General features: G+C 35.8%; 2 protein-coding genes across 4 annotated transcripts; one reads left to right on the forward strand and one right to left on the reverse strand.

Moving 5' to 3' along the window:
- The first annotated feature begins 5,431 nt into the window (after window positions 1-5,431).
- Window positions 5,432-6,148, forward strand: LOC121754405. The gene has a single exon (XM_042149769.1). The coding sequence runs from the start codon at window positions 5,432-5,434 to the stop codon at window positions 6,146-6,148; it is 717 nt and encodes a 238-aa protein (XP_042005703.1).
- A 6,126-nt stretch (window positions 6,149-12,274) lies between these two features.
- Window positions 12,275-14,224, reverse strand: LOC121753622. Of its 3 annotated transcripts, none has more exons than XM_042148845.1 (3): window positions 13,294-14,224; window positions 13,099-13,173; window positions 12,275-12,486 (listed from the first exon to the last, which is right to left on the reverse strand). In XM_042148845.1, the coding sequence occupies exons 1-2, from the start codon at window positions 14,029-14,031 to the stop codon at window positions 13,099-13,101; spliced, it is 813 nt and encodes a 270-aa protein (XP_042004779.1). In that variant the 5' UTR covers window positions 14,032-14,224; the 3' UTR covers window positions 12,275-12,486. The 3 variants fall into 3 exon arrangements, with proteins under 3 accessions (XP_042004779.1, XP_042004777.1, XP_042004776.1); XM_042148843.1 differs by lacking the exon at window positions 12,275-12,486 and adding an exon at window positions 12,747-13,011; XM_042148842.1 differs by lacking the exon at window positions 12,275-12,486 and having other exon boundaries at window positions 12,747-13,173.
- Between the last annotated feature and the right edge of the window lie 7,371 nt (window positions 14,225-21,595).

Below are 21,595 nucleotides of genomic sequence, written 5' to 3' on the forward strand. Positions count from 1 at the left end.
TTTTTATAGCCAAAAAATTTTCAGAATTTGATATGTTAATGTAATTCCTTTACCTGATGAATGTCTCCTATAAAATGTGACAGGAAGAGCAATGCCTCTGTTATATTATCTAATTTAATTATGTTTACAACAATTAGATTTTCTTAAGGTTTAGTCGTGCAGTATAATTGCTGATTGCTCCTTCCATACAATTGCCATTCACTCCACCTCTGTCTTTGCAATCCCCTGCAATTTCATTTTTATTTTATTATCCTTTATTTTAAATCAGACAACCTCAAAAAAAGAAAAAAAAATGTAGCTGGTATATGAGTAGGAGCAAAGGCGTTCAGGGGTGTTGATGAAGTGTAGTGATGACGACCACCGGTAGCGAAACTTCACTGTGTCGGCCCATGGGCACAACGCTCTAAAATCGCCATTTATTGGCAGCAGTTTTGTAAGTGCTGCTAATGTTGGTTTGGTAAGCCTAGCCTGTTGCATATGTTATTGTTACGTGTGATTCGAAGAATTGAGAGAGGCGATTCGGCAGATGGCTGTGTGGCCTTCAAAGCCCCAACCATGTGCAAATGGAGTTGCAAGTGTGAGTGAGAATGAGATCAATAGTAGTATATGAAAAAGTTTACTATTTTCCATGGTCGAATTTTGCATGCGATATATCAATGTGTGTGTGTGTGTGTGTTTATAAAGATGTAGTAATGTTGTCTCCAATATAGTCTAAGGAAAGGTTGAGTAACTTTATGGCTACTGAGTTAGATAAATGAAAAAGTATTTTTGCCAAAATTTTATGTGAGGGGATATTTCAGTTATACTTCAAGCTCAATAATGAAGCTAAAAGGAATTGACTTCACGCATGTTTCAACATAGGAGATATCGATAAATGTTGGCAACTGATTTAGGTTTTTGGATGATTGGGTTTTAACCTTTTTGATCCTTATAAAAATTTATTTGCACTTATCATATTTGGACATATGATAACGGAGAATGAGTTACTGGAATATAGACCTCATTTTTATTTATTGGTTTTGTAATAGAATGTTAAGTGTAATGATTTAGTTAAATAGTGGAATCTACTTTTCTACAAAAAACCAAATGGAACTTTAATTCACGGACACATTGAAATACCAAAATGGGACATCCCTAAGTGAGCTCAGGGTTTTTACTTGAAGGGCTCGAGTACACTAAATAATTTCATTAAACATAAACCATTGATTGATCTTTAAGTCTGTTTTAGAGAGCACCAAAAAGGTGGTACACTAAATCAAATCCATGGTATTTTTTTTAGTGTTTGGATAAATTTTTAAGTTTTAGGTTATTCACATCTTTGTCTCAATACCGTCTCAATACCGTCTCATCCCTTAACTATTTATAGGTCCCATTGCACTTTTACCCCATCTCTTAACAAAAAGATAGCACCTGCAACCCTCCATCTCTTAACCATCTCATCTCTTAACTATTCATTCAATTTCATTTTTTATTTTTATTTCCAACAAATTCAATTAATATTTCATTGAAATATTAAATTAATACTAATAATTCATAAAATCATTAAAAACCACGAAAATTACCAACATCCGAAAATACGAAAAATACATAATTGAAAAAAAAATTATTTTCGATTTTTTTCAGAATTTTTTTTTTAAAAAATATTTTTTCAACGGATATAAACGACGCCCACTCGCGGGCCGGCGAGTGGGCGTCACGGCCGCACGGGAGCTCGCCAGCCTCCTCTCGGCACCGGGCTACACGACGCGACGGATGTTTGCGGTGCTGGCTCGATGCTGGCTCGTCTCGATGAGACGAGATCGAGCTGGCAACGAGCCAGCGCTGCGGATGCTCTTAACACTCAAAGGTATGAAAGGGTATTTTTTTTTACTTTCATAACATTAGGGTAGAGTTGTCATTACTTGATATGATATTTTTCTATAGTTTAGATATCTAAAATGATATTTACGTGGAAACTTCTCTATTTCAAATCTTTTTCCTTATTCAAGATAGTTTTTAAAATAATATCAGATTTACTACATGCAATGCATAACAGATTTAATACTAAAACATAATATCGCACGCAGTGCAAATAGTTTGAAATAATATCATATTAAAAAAGGTGAAATTGTGAATGGACAAAAATGCTCATCTCACTTCTGGGGGCATTTTTGGTTGAAAATAGTGCAAAAGTACCAATTAGGAACTACCGTAAATATTTTTAAAGTCTAGGGATTATTGATGAGATAAACCCATAATTAAGTGACTATTTTTGTAGTTCGCACTTTAAATAATTATTTAAAATTATTATATTTTAAATTTTCATGTTCTGTGAGGAATAGTTAATTTTTCAGAATATCCATTTGTACAACAACATTTTAAAATTCTTAGCACAAAAAGTTTTACTAATAGTTTTAAAAAATAGCAAATAAAATGTAAATATAATGAAATTATATATTAAAAAAATTTGTTAAAATAATTATGCTTAATATATACTCGCTTCGTTCCTTGTTAATAGAGACATTTCTTTTCAGCACAGAGTTTAAGAATAGTGTGTTAAATAGTTAGTGGAAAAAGTAAGAGAGAATAAAGTAAGAGAGATGAAGAGAAAATAAAAAAAAAAGAGAGAGAATTACTTTTTGTCAAAAATAGAAATGACTCAATTAACTTGTACTTCCTAAAATAGAAAATGACTCTATTAACATGGAACGGAGGGAGTATTCAATAAGCCAACCTATTTAATTTATTGTCCACTAACATTTTTGGTGGCCCAACTTATTTGCGTAAAATAGGCCCAAAGTATTTAAATTATTTAACCTGACTAAAGCAGAAGAAGATATACGATCGTCTCCTCCATCCTTCCAACATCAGTTTTCTCGCTTTCTGCAGCCCCTTCACTATACCTCTCCTCTTATCCCTCGGTCCCCAAATTAGAGTATGAACTTTGAGTTCGGTACGAATTTTAATGTATTATTGGTAAAATAAGAGAGAGATAGATAGAGAAAGTTTTCTAAGTATTGTTAGTGGAGAATATGTCTCACCTCATTAGAGAGAAGAGAGTTTCTAAAATTGGAATGTTCATACTCTTTGGGGACGGACGAAAAAGGAAATAGTGCATACTCTTCAGAGACGTGGGAGTATCTTTTAAGGACATAAAAATAGAGAAGCAATTACTTATGTTTTAATTTTTTTTAAACTATCACACCTTGTGACACAAAACAAAGTATCGAATAAATTATTTTAAACTTTGTTTTTTTAGGACGCTTAATTTGTATCTCTTAATTATAGTTAGGACAAAAAATGAGGATGTTTTTTAAGCATTATCTTTTATCATTTTTTTAGTGGTAATTGTAATAGAATCCTATCATTTTTGCTGGCCTAGCTTGTGATTTTAATCCATATTGTGCACGTCCCCTCATTTCAATATTTCATGCGACACATTCCATTAATTGATATAGTTAAATCTAATATAAGTGTCACTCGTTTAAAAAACTTTGTAGTTCTCCCTCCAATATTAGCAAGACTGATCTCACTAATATTGACCATTGGTCCATAAATTACAATTCGATACATCAATACTTCACTTAACATTTCTAATAATTGGTTTAGAATGCAATAATTTAAGTAGTACTCCATATACTTGATGCTATGCATACATCTCCATCAATGTATCTCTATATAGTAATGATTCATATTCACGAATGTTCAAATAAAATGCTACATTCATTGAGAAAAAGCAACCTCTTTTTGCTAGAAATGCAAAAGAAAAAAAGTATTGTCTCTATTTCTCTAACCAAACAGATTTAAAGTACTCTATGTCTATGGACACTCATTGTGGTAGCGACATCATTTTTATATGTTGACATATCATTCGTCATTTATAAAATTATTGACATTACTTAATTATTATTCCACACCGTGAAATTAAGTTATATGAATGGTCTGCAAACTATAGTTAATTGTACTCCATATATTATTGTCTTCGCATGTTGTCCGAATATTAATAAATTCAAAAGATTGTCTCGATTACAATTAAGTCTAAGTGGAGTCACATAGTTAATTACAATTTCGAAATCGAATATTTAATTTACTTTTAAAAAAACTCTTAATTCATCAATGCAGCTCGATAAAATATTTGGGGAATAATAATAATAATAATAATGATAATGATGATAATAATAATAATAATAATAATAATAATAATAATAATAATAATATTAATAATGATAATAATAATAATAATAATAATAATAATAATAATAATAATAATGGATGATTATTGAACCAACATAATGTACTAGAAATTAAGGTACTTGCGATTTTATGAGAATCAACTTACAACCAAAAGAAATAATAATTGAAAAACTCTCCTATTGGAAATAAGATGAATTAACAAACAAACAATAAAGTCGAAATTTGTAACTCAAATTAAAAAAAAAATGTTTAGTATTAGTACTTTCTCCGTCTTACTACAAGTGATGGATTCCTTTTGAACATAAAACTTAAGAAAATGATACTATGTATTGAGTTACGAGAGAGGAAAAATATAAAAAAACAGAATAAAGTAAAAAAGAAATATAAAGAAAGAGAGGATTGAAGTTTTAGTTTTAGCTTGAAAGGGGAAATTGATCAATTGTAACGAGATAACTCAAAATGAAATACTATCATTTATAATTAGAAAGAAATAATACGACTAAATAATATGCCATCCAATTAGACCTGCCCAAGGTTTACCGAACCGGCGGTTAAAACCGAAATTGTAACCGCCGATTACGGTTCCGAACCAAAACCATGATAATTTACCCAAATCAAAATCGTCGATTTTTAAACCGTGGTTCGGTTCAGGTTAAAAATTTTTCGAACTGAAACCATACTAGAATTGCCAGTTCCGAGCAGTTCCAAATCTGAACCTTGAAAAACCGCCGGAAAACAGTGAAACCAAGTTGGAACCGCAAAAAAGACGGTTAAGAACCTTGAACAACCGCCGAAAAACTACTGGTTCAGAACCGAAACCGTAACCGTAACCGCGAAACACCCTCGCGGTTCGACAATTTCAAAAATCGGAACCATGGGCACCTCTAGATCCAGGAAACACGTGCAAATACAATGGAATCCCATTCCTAAAAATATGATGTTAATAAGCTATGTATGCGTGTGATTATTTGCATTGAGACGTGGTTATCACCTAACCTTATTATTAAACCCAACATCATAACCACATTATCAGGCGGCCTGCCCGCCAAAATCACCCACTTTCACTTTCACTTTTACTTTTACAAAGCTCTCAACAGCTACAATTTGATGCCTTCCCCTTTCGGTGCTTAAATTCAATCGCTTTCATTCTTTTTCTTCAATCACTTGACACAAACAAAATGTCAATCTCCATGTCCCTCCTCTCTCCTACACCCACTTATAAATATCCTCACTTTCATTAACTCTTCTAATTCTATCAATGGCGGTCGATGTCTGCTCCGAATTCTCCACTCCGATTCTCAGCCCTAGGATCTCCTTCTCTCACGACCTCAACGATTTGGACTCCGTCCCCGTCGAATCGCACAACAATCTGCAATTGAATCCAACAATCGACTTCGATTTCTACATCGCCCAAAACCTCCAACTCTCCTCCGCTGACGAGCTCTTCGCCGACGGCAAAATCCTCCCCCTCCCCGTCCGGATCAAATCCACCGCTCCGCCAACGCAAATCGCCCCCAATTTTAGCAAAAACGACAAAAATTCGAACAAGAAGCGGCTCGTCGAGTTCCTCGAGGAAGAGGGGAAACCAATCGCCAAATCGTTCTGGCAATTCCGCCGCAGCAGCAGCGTCAACTGCGATCATCGTGGCGGCCTGCTGCGATCGCTGCAGTTTCTGACTCGGAGCAACTCCACGGGATCCGTCCCCAATCCGAAGCCCTCGGTGTTGGCCAAAGTGATGCAGAAGCAGAATTCGCTGCGGGAAGCGCCGATTAATCGGCGAAGCTCTCCGGCGCCGGGGCTTAATAATCAATTCTACCATTACAATAAGCCGTCGCTGGGGAAGAGCAGCAGCAGATCGTACAACAATGGAGTTCGGATTACTCCAGTTTTGAACATTGCCCCAAATTATACTGTGAGTTTATTCGGAATCGGCTCTCTGTTTTCCGGTAAAAAATCAAAGAAGAAGAGAAAATGATATTACTAACACTTTAAATATCTTTTATTATTATTATTAAAACTTGTACAGATTGTGAAATTTTGAATTTTCAATGTTCTTGTGATTGAATGATTGTCTATCCGCTTATCTGGAAACCAATGGCTTCAACAGTCACATGTAAAAATTTATGTTTTACTTTTTTTAAAACATAAACCATTAAATGCTGCAAACAAAAATTGAAGTTAGAGCGGTAAAAATTCAAAAAGAAAAGGCGTCCTAATTCAATGGGTTTGTCCATTATCATGTGTTTCGTTAATTTGAATCCTGCTTTTAAGTATGTGGTGTTGAAATAATGTAGCTGGCAGTTGTTGTTTTCTTCCTTTTGCTTTAATTTATGAGGCTTTCTTTTTTGGATTAGTTGAAAATATATTGGTTTGCTTCTAAGTGAGGATATGTATGTTTATAGTTGTGTTGTACAACAAGACAAGATTTGAATTGGATCCAATGAAAAGGTGTAAGAGAATATTGATCAATGATTGCAAAAGTGCTATCTCTGTAAATCACTATAATGTTTTAGGCCTTCACCTTTTGACCAAAAATATGTTAGGGTTTGCTAATGCCTAATTGATTAAAATGGATATGATTGATAAAGAATAGTCACAGTTGTAAAACTTAAATATTTTGTTTTTTGTGTGAATAAAATTCTAGTGATTAGGTAAAGAATGGGATATAATCGAGTTGGTTAAGAAGTCGTACCCATTTGGCTGTTTCCTTATTACCATAACCATTTAGTACTATAATATTTTAGGTGAAGAATGGGATATAATCGAGTTGAATAAAATTCTAGTCATTAGGTAAAGAATGGGATATAATCGAGTTGGTATATAATATAATATAATATTTCATCTGTCCGACATTAGGAGTCTCATTTCTAGGCGACATGTATTTTGAGAAATGTTAAAAAAAAGTGGGTGAAAAAAAAGTTAATGGAATACGGGTCCGACTTGTATATATTAGTTTTAAATGATATGTGAGTGAAATGAGTTAGTGGAAGGTAGGACCATATTACTATTTATGGTAAAAGTGAACTGTGACTCATATTCACGGACGGACTAAAATGGAAAAACGAGACTCCTATTCGCGGACGGAGTGAATATAATATAATATAATATAATCTTCATTAATAAATTGAATTAGGTTAAAAAAACTATAGCACATCATTAGCTAACTCTACAGGGTGCGTGCGCCTATTTTTGTATTAATTGCGGTACATTGTTAGCATTTTAGCATAAGGTACTACTATCAAAGTTAGGGCTGGGTAAATATACCGCAAAAACAGTATATCGATCGTATCAAATTTTTGGTATACTGAAATTTTTGATACGATACAATACCGTATCGTAAATTTTCGATACGATAACGATATGAATTTTATTATATTGCGGTATACCGTTTTATATCGAATATTTGATATATATCGATATTATCGGTATACCGAAATATATCGAAAATCAATAAGTGTTGAATTATCGATACATATCGTTTATACTAATTATAATAATAATATAATTTATTTTTTAAAGATTAAAACTTTAATATCATAAATAGATATCCATTTAATTTATTTATATATTCAAAAAATATTTATTGGAAACCCTAAAATCATAAATAGATATCCATTTAATTTCGATATACCGTTCAGAACGGTATACCGAAGTTTGGTACGATATACCGAAATTTCGATACGGTAACGGTATAGATATTATCCACACCGAAATTTCGGTATACCGAAATCCGATATACCAAAACTTTCAATACGGTAACGATATGAAATTCTTTCATATCTATATTTTGATATGATAACGATACAAAATTTTCGACACGATATCTCGTATCGACCCACTCCTAATCAAAGTAGATGAAGTAGTTATTGAAGATATACAAGGCATCTAACGTGACTATTTTACGTCAAATCACAACACCAATGACCGGTCAATTACAATGTTTTGCTACGTGACTATAATATATGTCCATGAATATTTTTTATTCCAACTTGGACTTTTAAATAATTAAACATAATTTAATTGGTAATATATTTTTATTTTAATAAATAGGTTGAAAGTTGAATCATCATTTTATATTGGATAAATGTCAAATAATAGGTCAAGTACAAAAGATAAAAATGGAATAATGAACTTGAGGTTTACCTTTGCTCATCTTTAATTATTTACATTAAATTTACATTTATTTTAATATAAATGTCACATTAAATTATAATTTTATATCAACCATTTACAAGAGTATACATTTTTGGTTGTGCACATGTTTTAATGCACAATTAGTAAAGTAAGAGAAATGTAGAAATAAAAGAGTAATTAAAGTATTATTAGAGCATCCACAACGCGCACCGCCCGCGTTCCGCGTTTCGTGCCGGAGGAACGAAACGGGCGCGTGATGCGTTGCGGACATGCTTTCTGTGCCCAGGCCGTGCCGTGTGCCGTCGTCGCGAGACGCGGCACGGCCTGCGTCGCTACGCGCTTCGGCGACGTGGCGCGCCCCTGCGTCGTGCGTGACGCCCACTCGCCGGCCCGCGAGTGGGCGTCGTCATTTATGACGCAATAAATCTTTTTTTTAAAAAAATTCAAATTTATAAAAAAAAAATTAAAAAATGTGTAAACGGTAATATTACCGTTTTATATCCGTTTTTCTTCTTTTTTTTAATTTTTTTTTAAATTTTTTACTCTATAAATACTCCTAATGCATCCTCATTTCACACACAGTCTATTCTTCCTAAAATCAACTTCATTTCCTCTCCAATTTTCATCTAACATCTCATAAACAATGTCCGGCGACGGCAACTTCGGCGGTGGCGGCTCCGGCGGGTGGGATCTCAACACGTTTACCGATTGGGATACCATGTACAACACACTTGATGGTTCCGGTTCGTCGACGCCGGGCACGGCGGGTTCGGCCATGCCTGGTGGGTACCAACCACCCACTTTCGACGTGGATGCATACGCTTGACCCTCCGCCCCGCGGTATTCGCATGGATTATCCCAGATTCGGGAGGATTTCCCCTTTGAACCCACTCTGGGAGGAGGCCGAGGCGGGCGAGGAGGAGGAGGGGGAGGAGGCCGAGGCGGTGGAAGCTCCAGGGCGGAGTCGGAGGCGGGCGAGGAGGAGGAGGAGGAGGAAGAAGTGGAGGATCTAGGTCGGCATCCGTACAGCAACAACGTAACGATGGCGGTGTACAACGCCTGGATCACCGTCTTGTACGATCCTATCGTCGGGAATCAACAAGCCCACAAGCGTTTCTGGGAAAAGATCACCGAGATCTACCACCAGATTAAGCCGAAAGGCTCCCGGAAGCGCACATATACAATGCTCCGCTCTCACTTTGGCCGAGTCGACAAACAGGTCAAAAACTTCTGCGGCATCTACTCAACCGAAGCGGCGCACTACCAAAGCGGAGCTTCGGGAGCCGACATTCTGAGGGCGGCTTTGCGCGTCTACAACCAGGACATTTACAAACAATTCAGATTTGTTGATGTTTGGCAGGCTGTCAAGTACGAGGAACGGTGGGTCGGCGGTGTCCGCTCCAGCTCGGGCTCAACCTCGAAGCGCACGAAGCACACGGCGAGTGGCCAATACTCGTCTGGTGACACCGGTGAGGGCAGCGGCGGACAAGAGGGTGCACCGCAGGAGTTTGCGGGTACGGTCGGCGATGACGGGGGATCCAGCCGTGCGCGCCGTACGCCGCAAGGGACGAAGGCGGCTAGAGCGAGGAAGGGCCGAGGCGAATCAAGCCAGGCGGGCTCGGGGGGAGGCTCGAACACCCTTATGGCGGTGTACATGACCGCCACAATGTCGGACACTTCCCGCTTCTCGCCCTCCCAATACGCGGCCTGGTGGAACGGAATTGTGCATATGGCAGCACAACTTGGCCTTCCGACTCCCCCTCCACCTCGACCGCCTTCGGGGGGTGATTCGCCGGCAGAGTAGTTTTTTTATTTTCTTTAAATTTGTATTTTAAATTATGCAACATTTAATTTTTTAGGATTTTAATTGTGTGTTTTTTTATTTTTTAGAATTTTAAGTTGTAATTTTTTTATGTTGTGTGTTTTTTAATGAAGTGTGTTTGTTTTAATTGAATTGGGTTGGAAATAAAAATAAAAAAAATGAAATTGAATGAATAGTAATTTAAAGAACGGTTAAGAAACGGATAAGGAACGGAGGGTTGCAGGTTCCGTTCCTTAGTTAAGGAATGGAGTTAAAAACTACAGTGGGGCCCGCAAATAGTAGTTTAAGGAACGGTGGGGGAACAACGTAGTGGATGCTCTTAGTATATGATGGATCCCACCTCATTAGAGAGAAAATAGTTTCCAAAATTATAAAGTGCATACTTTTGTTGAACAGAATAAAAAGGAAATAATGCATACTCTTATGGGACAGAGAGAGTATATTTTACTCAAAAACTAATTATGAGATTGATTTTAAGTTCCATTGGAGCTAATTTACTTAATTTTGAGTTATAGTTTACGATTGAAAAAAGTCTAAGTTTTAATTAAATTAAACGATCCTCCCTCTGTCCACAAAAATATAGACGTTTGAGATAACAAGGGTTTTACTGAAAAATTAGTAAAATATGATAAACATAGAAAGAAAAAATAATTATCAGTGGAGGAATAATTGCACAAAAATGAAAAGGAAAGACAATTTTCGTTTTCTTTTTGTAATTACTCTTATATATATTGGACCTCGGTAGCACTAAAATTGTGTATGGGATAAAAAGTTGAAGCCAGGCCTAGCTAGCATTGAGCCCCAAATCTACAACGGTGCACGCAAATCTTCTATGGTATATATAAATAATAAAGTAGTCGTATATGGTTTCAGACTGATTAATCACTCCGAATTTAGTTGTGAATAAATGTGCCTGAGAATAAAAATCTCATGCGAAGCTCCGGAACTTGTTTCGAACTTTACCTAATCTGAGGCTTCGAGTATTGTTTGTAGTGAAAAGATTTCGAAATATATCATCAAATAAATCGAATAAGTTATACATATAAGGTTTGTTTGTCTATGATGTATGATATACATGTAAGTAGGGATTTATAGATAAAGTTTGCCATACAACATTCTTGAGTAGGAACGTAGATATTCCGTCACAAAATAATGCATTTAATTCGTTCAAGATAAATGTCACCCTTTCCTCTTTAGTTTGCCACAAAATATGTCATATTTTTTATAAAATGTGATATCTCCATCCATAATTAGAAGTTCCGATTGCCATTTCAGTCCGTTCGCGATTAAGAGTCTCAGTTATTTTTTACTATAAACAATAAATATGTCTCACATTCTACTAATTCATTCAACTCATATTTTTTTTACTAATAAAAATTGGACTCACATTATATATTTTGTTTTCCAACTATATTTATTTATACGGAGTATTTCCTAAAACTCTGCTGAATTTAAATAAAATTCCTAAAAACAGACATTTATGGGCCGGAGTACAAAATTTTTTTGGAATTAATGACTGAAGAGGAAATATGTGACAACAAATACATAAGTAGGTAATCAAGAAAAAACACAATTTGGTCGAGTTTAAGTTTGAAAATATTTTCCAAAACCACGCCAAATATTTTTCATTTTCTTCTGTACTTTCACAAATAATCCCAACCAATCACTCATGTCAACTCAACTAATCAAGATCAAGATACATCTAAATTGGAATAGACAATAGGACTCCTAATAAATCTAGGGAAGGACGACCTGAAGTCCACCCCAAATTTATACCTCCAAATTTCAATATTCATAAAAATGATCTTAACTGAAAAGTTCATCAAAGAATCAGACAGAGAATGTTTTCACTTTCTGGCCTTGATCTGTGTTGCGGGCTGTGCTGTGATTTCAGAACATGATATCTTAAATCTAGTCATGGTCTTGGACCCAAGATCAGATCAATGAAGAAGCCAAATAATGCAGCAGATGCATCAAGAAACATAAACTGAGAATAAGATCAAAGCCAAAAAATGCTTTTGCCAGAAGTTTGAAGATGAAGTGGAAGGAAGAAACAGAGATGCAATGCAATGTCTTCTGAAAATCAAACTCTCGAGAATCAGAAAGCCCGTCTCTAACTTACCAGCACTACAAAACAAATGCTTCTAGTTCCAGATGAAGCTTCAATGTTGATGACTAAAACAATACAAAAGCACATAGTAGCTTCCAAATACACTTCCATAGTTTCAGTCAATCTGCCATTTCATCTCTGATTCTTCAGGATGGGTTTAGGCAAAAACTAACAAAAGAACGAGCTCGAGGCTTCTCCACCAGTTGAGTTTAATGTGCATTGCCAAGAACTTGAAGTCTTAGAAGGCCTACAGGAGTTATAACTTATACTACCCATTAAAATCAGCACTACTAAAGTAACATTCATCAATACTCCACAATCCAGCAGAAACCATTATATAATAATCAAACAGAGAAACTATGTGCAGAAATCACAGCTATCATCATCAAGTACAAAAAGATAGGAAACACTGGTGGCAGTTTGTTAAAAATGAGAATTTTGAGGTTGGATATATCATAAAGGATAAGAGTTCAATTGAGAGAGAGTAGAAAGAAGAAAATCCTTAACTTACTTTTCCACTATATGAATGAACTTTATTCCATGAAAAAAGAGAAACATATATATATATATATGAACAATTAAAACCAGTGAAAGAAGCAAAAATCAGAATCCCTAAAGCAAAGCAGCTATAAACATTTCCAACGCCACGAGGAATTTCGGCACTTGGCGCCAACCCCGAATGAACAATGGTGGTGCAATAAGCCTCTATATCAGTACATCATCCAAAATCAATCAGTAAAAGAGCTAGAGCAATACTATCTCCGTTGAAAAACTGCAAATTGAGCCATGAATCACACTCCAAAACAGGACTTCAAAAAAGGAAAAATCGTGACACTGAAACGAGAAGCTTTCAATTCACCTAATGAGGAGCAGCTTCAATAACCTTGTACATGTCTGTTGTAACTTCCGTCAGCCACAATCCGGGAAATAAGGTCTGCCAAAATTCAATTATTCAATAAATCATCAGAATCGGAAAAATATCAATCAATGGAACAGTGATGCACGATCAATCAAGCTATGAATAAATTAGGTCAATTCGGAATTTGAGGCTTACGTCCAATTGTTTCTGAACAATCCTCGGCCTCTTCTTCGGTCTGCGGGGCGGCCGGTGACCTACCATCGCGTAGAAATCCTCCTCGACGTCTCGCTTCGATAGCGCCCCTGAGAACTTCTCCCGCTCTCTCTTCTTCCCGCTCGCAGCCGCCGCACCACCGTCCTCACTCTTACGCATCGGCGATTTCTGCCCTGACCGAATCTGAGAGGATCCAGCCGGCCGCGGCAAATCGATTCTGAAACTCTTCCCGCCGCCGACGGCGGCGGAGTCGCCACTGGTTCTGCACGCAGCTCGGCGCGTCCGCAAATTCCAGGGGCAGGAACCCTCGGCCTCGGCAGGAGGAGGCGGGGACGGCTGAGGCAGGGAGGCGGCGGCGGAGACCTCCCCTTCCTCGAGGCCGTCCTTGAAGATCGCATCCTTCATCTTATCCGCCGCAGTCTGGAGATCGAGCATCACTTTCTCCCTGGTGGCCGCAATCCCGTTGTCGGCGTCCTCGGAGAATCTGCGGCCGCACGTTTTGGGCGATTCGTTCAGAAAGTCGTCCTGATTCCGCTCCCTGGTGGTGCGGCGCTGCTGGATTGGGTGGTGATCGGAGCCGGCGGCGTGGCGGCGGAGCGGGGAGGTTTGGGCGTCGGAGTTGACCCTCATGCAGCGGAGGATCCGGTGATTGCCCCAGCGGAGGCCGCACGGCATCGTGAAATTGTGCAACGCCTTGGATCGTTCCGTCCCCATAGCCATGAAGATTTTTTGTCACGATCTCGCACACATACAATACACACACAGTCGGGGAGATCTCGGAGCTTCAATTAATCGGAATTTGAGAGGTGATTTGAAGCACGCGAGGGTTTGTTTGCTTATATACGTGTGCTTTTTTTCTCTCGCAATTCTCCTAATTTGCGGTGGGAGCAAAATTATGGGAAAATCGCCGGGAACGGACGGAAGCAACCGATTTTATATACGGAGGTGGAGGGGCGTTTTCGTCATTTCATCGTGTCCGCCCTCTCCTCCCGTAACGTTTTCGAGTTCAATTTTTTTGAGTTGAGCAAATGGCTAGGGTCCGCGGCCTTTTTTGCTAGACTTTTATTCCCTATAAATATATTATAAATTATTAGGGATATGAATATATGCAAAAATGGTATCATACCAATAATATTAACATATATTGATATAAGAGGTAAATGCGCTACTCAAGAAAATTGCGTTCTACATTGAAAATTATATTATTAGATGAAAATATGTCAATAGGATGTCAATTGGGACTAACCCGCTCAGGTTCGGTCCAATCCACTCAGGTTGTCGGGCTATTAGGGTGCGGGTTGTTTGGGTTGTGAATTTTTCGGGTTATAAATTTTTCGGCCCTAACCTTAACTCTTCGGGTTTCAAGCTAACCCACGGGCTATTCGGGTCAAAAGTGATCTTATGTGTTACTTTTTATCCAATCCAATATTTTAACTTATAAAAGAACAAATTATCGCAAATAGTAAAGTACTGTCAAAGTGATCAAGAGAAAGAAAATAAGAGCATCCGCAGCGGTGCTCTTCCGCAAGGACGGCGTCCGTGCCGCTGGCACGGCACACCCATGTCCGTCGTTGTGCTCTTGACAACGGCACGGCTCTGCTTGATACATCGAGCACGTTCGTGCCACTGAGCAGGGCGACGTGGCGCGTCTCTATTGGCTGTTGGCATTTTCATTTTCTTATTTTTTTAAAAAAATCAAAAATAATACCAAAAACTAAAAAAAATACTTTCGGATTCCAAAAAATATAGCCGTTTTATTATCGTTTTTTTTGAAATTTTTTAAAATAATTTAATCCCAAAATCATCTATAAATACACACATTCATCATCCATTTGGGCGAAATTCGGCCACCAGTAGTGGGGTTTTTTAATTTTATGAATTTAATTATGTAATTTTTAATTTTTAGGATTTTAATTATGTAATTTTTAATTTTTTTGTAATTTGTAATATTATTCCGGGTATTTTTAATGCATTTTAATATTGTGAAAATGTTTTTAGTAATTGAAGTATTTAAATTAAATAATGGAATGGTGGGACCCTTGAGCATGTTCTTGCGGAAGAGCATGAATGTGGGTGTTGTGCTCTTGGGGAAGAGCATGAGTAAAAAAGTAATAAAAGTGGGTCCGGGCCCACATCCGTGCTCTTGCCAAAGAGCACGGATGGGGATGCTCTAATAGCGATTGAAAATTAAAACAAAATAGATAAACATATTGCTAATTAGTAGCACACGTGAATCTGACTAAAATTAAATGGAAATCATGCATTGCAAAGGAGTTGAATGACATTCTTAATTTAATTGTATACCCAAAAAATAAATTCTAAGTAGTTAAGAATTATAGTATAGATAGTAGTATGCCAAAAAATAGACTCTATGGAGTTGAATGGCATTCTTCTGCATCAATAACTTTTGAAGCTTCAACCGGATCATTGTCTTTGAGAGGAAAGACGTAATCACGTAATATTGCGTTTAATATGAGTACATATTAATAACATCTATATTCCATATAACCCTAACTTTCAATTTGAGAGAGAAGACATAATTACCATATATACTTCATATAATATTGTAATTACCATATATAGTACATAAAATTTTAGTTAAATTTTTATTTTAAATGCTCAACCCATGGGCTAACCCGCAACCCCCCTATGATTTTATCGGTTTATTCGGGCCGACCCACGATTTTCCAGCCCTAACCCTATAATTTTAAATTGGATCAATTGCTCTAGGGATGGGTTTGGATGACCGGCGGATCTAGGGGGCAGGAGCCGGCCATCACAAGAGCCTGATTATCCATTATTGTCACGCCAGAAATAACAAAATCGCCCCCTCCATGCGTAGAAAAATACGGATTTTCAATTAATATCATACTGTATTAAAGTTACTATCCTAGTGGTTGTGTTGTTCCACTTTTAACTAAGAAGTCTATGAATCAAGCCTCAAGCATTTTTTTTCTTTTTTTAACTAAGAAGTCTATGAATCAAACCATTCAAATACTTTATGGATTTATATTTTTATTTATTTACACATATTATCTTATTATACTATTTATTTTTTAGTTAAATAATTTTTTTAATATTTGATGTATTACATTTTACTACTTATTAATATTATAAATACTTATTTTATGTGATTTTTATTGCATAATACTTGTATATCAAAATAAACATTTGAAATACTTACGGAGTCTAAATGTTTACTATTTCACTTACATTACTTTTATATTATTATATTTTATTTAGTATATTAATTAATATTATCATTAAAAATTATATTAATTTTTTATATATATTTAATTCCGCCCCTCCATATTCTGGTTCTAAATCCGCCACTGTTTGAATCGTAATATTATGGCGAGTTGGCGACCCAGCTCGCGTGCACCCAGTGGCGGCTCTATGTGGGTGCATAGGGGTTTGTGGGACCCCAGCCATTTGATTATTTGAGGTAATTATACAACATTTTATGCAGTAATTAGCTAGTTTAGATTGTTGATCGTATCATCCTGGGTTCGATTCATGTTATTGGCTTATGTGGATTTCTAATTTTTGTAACTATTTTAATTCTAATTACTAGTTTTATTCTTTATGTATTTCTATTAACTAGTTTAATTTATAACAAAGTAATTATTACTGTTGTATACTAATGAATGGATCTAACGGTGAGTTGAGTTTGAGTTTGACTTTGAGTTTGTTTTGCTATATGCTGAAGGACAAGTTTATGATGATTATTATTTCTTAATCTGTATATATAAAATTGAGCACACGACATTAATTATGCACTGTTTTGATATATCAAAAGGTACAAGTTTTTCTTAATCCAAAAATCTAGATATTTTAGAAAAGTGGTGATTAATTTATAGAGATGTTAGGATTGTTATACCCAATATCATGTCCCCGGAGAGTACAATTTGATAATATCCTAAGATGTGTTCAAAACAAATTTTATAAAGCGAGTAAACTCGAGCATCTGTAACTTATTACCTGAATAATAAATACTTCCTTCTTCCTAACCTAAGTTAGACACGAGATGTAGATAATTGTGTAATATAGGGGTGGCAAATCATGCGTGTTGTGTCGTTATCGTGTCGACACGATAACAACAAACACGAACACGACCCGTTAATAAAACTCCAAACACAAACACGAACACGACCCTCTACCCTCAGGCATGAACACGACACGAACTCATTAACAACACGAACCACTTCGGGTCAACACGACACAATAACAACACATATATGACACAACAAAATAACGACACTATAATAATACGAAAAATGAAAAATCTATTTTCAAGCTAATACTAAGTGCTCCATTAGACTAAACCTAATTTAAATTTTAAAATAAATAAAATAATAATAATAATATATTAATATATTAATATTATTTCTTAACGTGTAACACGAACACGACACGAACACGATACGAAATTTTCGTGTCATTATCGTGTCGACACGATAAAGGCAAGAACCCAATAAGCATTGACACATACCCATTATTTTCGTGCGGGTTCGTGTCGTGTTATCGTGTCGTGCCAAAAATTATCAGTCCTAGTGTAATAGGTGTCTAGTTAATTAAATTATTAATGGTAAAGTTAAAGAGAGAAAAAAGTCACATAAAAGAGATAGTAATAAAGTAAAAGTGATAATAAAGTATTCCCTCTGTCACAACTAAGATGACACACTTTCCTTTTTGGTTTATCTCAAATAATATGACATATTTCTATGTTCGGAAACTTTCTCTATCCCGTGAATTCACTCCACCACTTTTTCTCACTCCAATTATAATGTACAACTTTCTTTCTCTCGACATTTAATACCCACACCTACTTTTTCTCTCTACAATTAAACACATAAACCAACAACTCCTAAATTTCATACCGACTAAGAAATGTGCATCTTAACCAAGACGGAGAGAGTAAGAATAAGAAAGAAAGAAAAAAGTATGAGAGATATGAGGATAAAGTAGGATAGATGACTGAGTTAATTATTGCTAAAAAAATAAAACGTCTCACTAAGGTTTAGACGTACCAAAAAGGAATGTGTCTCACTTATTCATGAAGTAGACCACTCTTCGATAAAAGATGTTAGTTAATTAAAGTTAGATAGCATAGTTAAATTAGTTAGCTGATATTATTATCTTTAACACGAGAAATAACTCAATTAACACGAGAAATAATTCAATTAAAGAGGAATCTCAAATCACTCGTAATTTTGGGATTGAATGGTCAGTCAATATTATTTTATGATAGTAAGTAGTAACTGATTATAATATTCTATTAAGATTGAATTAAAATTGAAACTCAAATTAATAAGTAAAAGTACGACCTAGTCCAACCTTCATGAATCTCTTGTAAAACCATTATAACTTTATAAATAATAGGTTAGACATGAGACACAAACTCTAATCCTATATAAGCCATAATATTTCAAGATTTCTCTATTGTAGTTGTAGGGAGAATTCGAATTCTTCTCTTATTTTTTTGTAGAAATCAAATTCTTCATCTCTTTCTGGAGCTAAAGTTTTGTCTCTATTACGGTGAAATCCTATGTTATTTGATTAGTTTTGCAACAAATAAATAGTGTGGGAAACATATTAAAAGAATTGCAATATCGTACGAAGACATAGCAGGTCATCTTCAATTTTTGGAGAATCATCAACTATATGTTTAACTAACACTAGAAATAGTGTATTGGGATTTAATTCAATTATGTGATTTATTACATTCTAGGGCATCCACGATGATGGACATAAAAACTATCCCGAAATTTGCAAGAATTTCCCTTGAGCATTTTAAATTCCAATCCCAACACCTGCAATAGTGTCAATCTCAAAATCTGCCTCAACTTATATTATTTCATTATTTTTCATATTTTATTATTTTAATTTTTGATTTAGAAAAAAAAATAACATGGATACTAGAATAACAGAAGAAGAATGTGGGTATTAAAAGATAGAATAATATATTTAAATTTAAAAAAGAAAAAGAAAAACGCTCTCGCACGCGCTGAATTCCGCCGCATGCAGCCGGCCGGAATTCCGACCCTATTGCGAATACTCTTAAGTAGTACTTATGATATTGATTGTTATGCATTACATCAATTAATTAGATAATCGATTAATCGATCAAATAGATTTTGCTTCGATGAATTTATTAATTTTGCTAGTCTTTTACTGCAAATTCCGATATGAGAGTCCGTGGTTGGCTAATTAGGCCTTTTAAAGTTTCAAGTTTTTGTGTAAATATGTGTTAATATTAAGGGTATTTGACGTTATAAGTATATAAATTTTACGAGTTAGGTATATGATGTAATAGTAATAGTGATCTAGATTAAAGTAATACTCCTACTATCTAGACAGCAAATTGGGATACTTTTTAAAGATTTAAACTGATAAACCAATTCGATGCGACTGCGTGTGGCTCATATTAATTTGCATTTAATTATACTTCCTATTTTTTCCAATTCTATCAATTTTGCATTAAAATAATGTCTATAAATATGGAAATATACTTGCATATAAAGAAAGTGTAGACAATTTCCATTTTTTAATGGAAAATGTATCTAATTCTTCTAAAAATTGCTCAATTCACCATCTTTATACAGTTACTAACAGAAGAGTGAATTATAAATTAGGTCGTTGTACAATAAGTTGTAACCTCTTTAGTTTCTGATGAGTTTCTATATCATCATGTATAGTATCTGAGACATAATAATGGGTTATCATATTTCAAGGACTTTTGCACTATTCGAGAAGCACACAATGCATATGAAAAATAGATTTCAAGGAACCAAACCACAGTTCGGGCTCTTCGAAAGATCCTAACTAGTGAAGGTCCTAACATTATATTTTTGATGGAGACACGCCTATTTTCACAACAAATGCAACATCTCAATCAAGTGAATTTCAAGATGGCTGGCTGCTTAGCTTACCTGTTGATTGTTCTGGAGAAGGTCGAAAACGGAAGGGAGGTCTTTGCATTTTATGGGATGAGGAGGTCAACTTTGAGCTTATAACGTTTTCCACTAACCATATTTTGGGGCGTATCACAAGTAAGGGGCAACAAGATTCTTGGATCTTCTCTGGGATTTATGGTTGGCCGGAAAACACTAATAAATGGCTTACATGGGCTTTGATGGAGCAAATAAAGAGAGATGCAAATGAAGCTTGGATGTGTTGTGGTGATTTCAATTAAATATTTTGGTCACATGAAAAAAGTGGTGGGTCTATCCGTTCTATCAACCAAATGAATCTTTTCCGAGAGACTTGAGTTTTATTGGAAATAAATTCACATGGTCAAATGGAAGAAAAGGTGAGGAAAACATCCAAGAAAGGCTAGATAGGGCGATGACCAATGATAATTGGCGTGATATTTTTCCAGAACACCAAGTGAGGCATCTTTGTCGTTTATGCTCGGATCACGCTCCAATATTAGTATGCTTTGACACAGTGGTAGCAAATGAGGATAAACGTGCAGGAGATGCAGAAGGTTTCGGTTCGAGAACATGTGGTTGCAACATCCTCAACTTGAAAGTGTAATTAGAGATACATGGCAACATCGAACATGGGGATGCAACTTTCAAGAGAAAGTGAAAACGTGTGGACAAGTGCTTACGGAATGGGATCGACATGAATTTGGTCATATCCGCACCAAAATAAATAAGCTTAAAGAGAATTTGGACAAGGCTCAATGAACAAGATCCGAATTTTGGAAGATGAACTAAACCAATGCCTAAAATTGGAGGAAATTTTATGGATCTAACGATTACGAGCACTCTGGTTAAAGGAGGGGGATAAAAATTCAAAAAAGATTCATGAAAAAGCCACCCACTGCAGGAAAAGAAACACCATAAAAAAAATTCGCAACAGTGGCGGAGTGACAATCACGAAAAGAAAAGATATTGAGAAGGTGATCTTGGACCATTTCCAAGCAATATTCAAGTCTGGTGGTTGCAAGGAGATATAGACAGCTTTGGAGGCCATTAACACAAAGGTTACAGAGCATATGAATGAAAGTCTCTCAAAGCCATATACAAAAGAGGAGATCAATTGAGCGCTTCTACAGATGCATCCTTCTAAAGCGCCTGGTCCAGATGGTATGAATCCTAATTTCTATCAAAAATTTTGGCGTGTGGTTTCTCATGATACAATTAACACAATGATTGATTTTCTTAATGGCACGATCGATCATGCCCCTTTAAATGAAACTCATATTGTGTTAATCACTAAAGTTCTTAATCCAGGATCGCCTAAAGATTACCGCCCCATAAGTCAATGTAATGTT

Source organism: Salvia splendens, chromosome 11, assembly GCF_004379255.2.
Source record: "Salvia splendens isolate huo1 chromosome 11, SspV2, whole genome shotgun sequence".
NCBI lineage: Eukaryota > Viridiplantae > Streptophyta > Magnoliopsida > Lamiales > Lamiaceae > Salvia > Salvia splendens.

Coding starts and splice junctions, on each gene's coding strand:
- LOC121754405 (XM_042149769.1), top strand. CDS start 5,432: ATGGCGGTCGATGTCTGCTCCGAATTCTCCACTCCGATTCTCAGCCCT.
- LOC121753622 (XM_042148845.1), bottom strand. CDS start 14,031: ATGGCTATGGGGACGGAACGATCCAAGGCGTTGCACAATTTCACGATG. Junction 13,174..13,293: donor TTGTTCAGAAACAATTGGAC/GTAAGCCTCAAA, acceptor GAATTTTGGCAG/ACCTTATTTCCCGGATTGTG.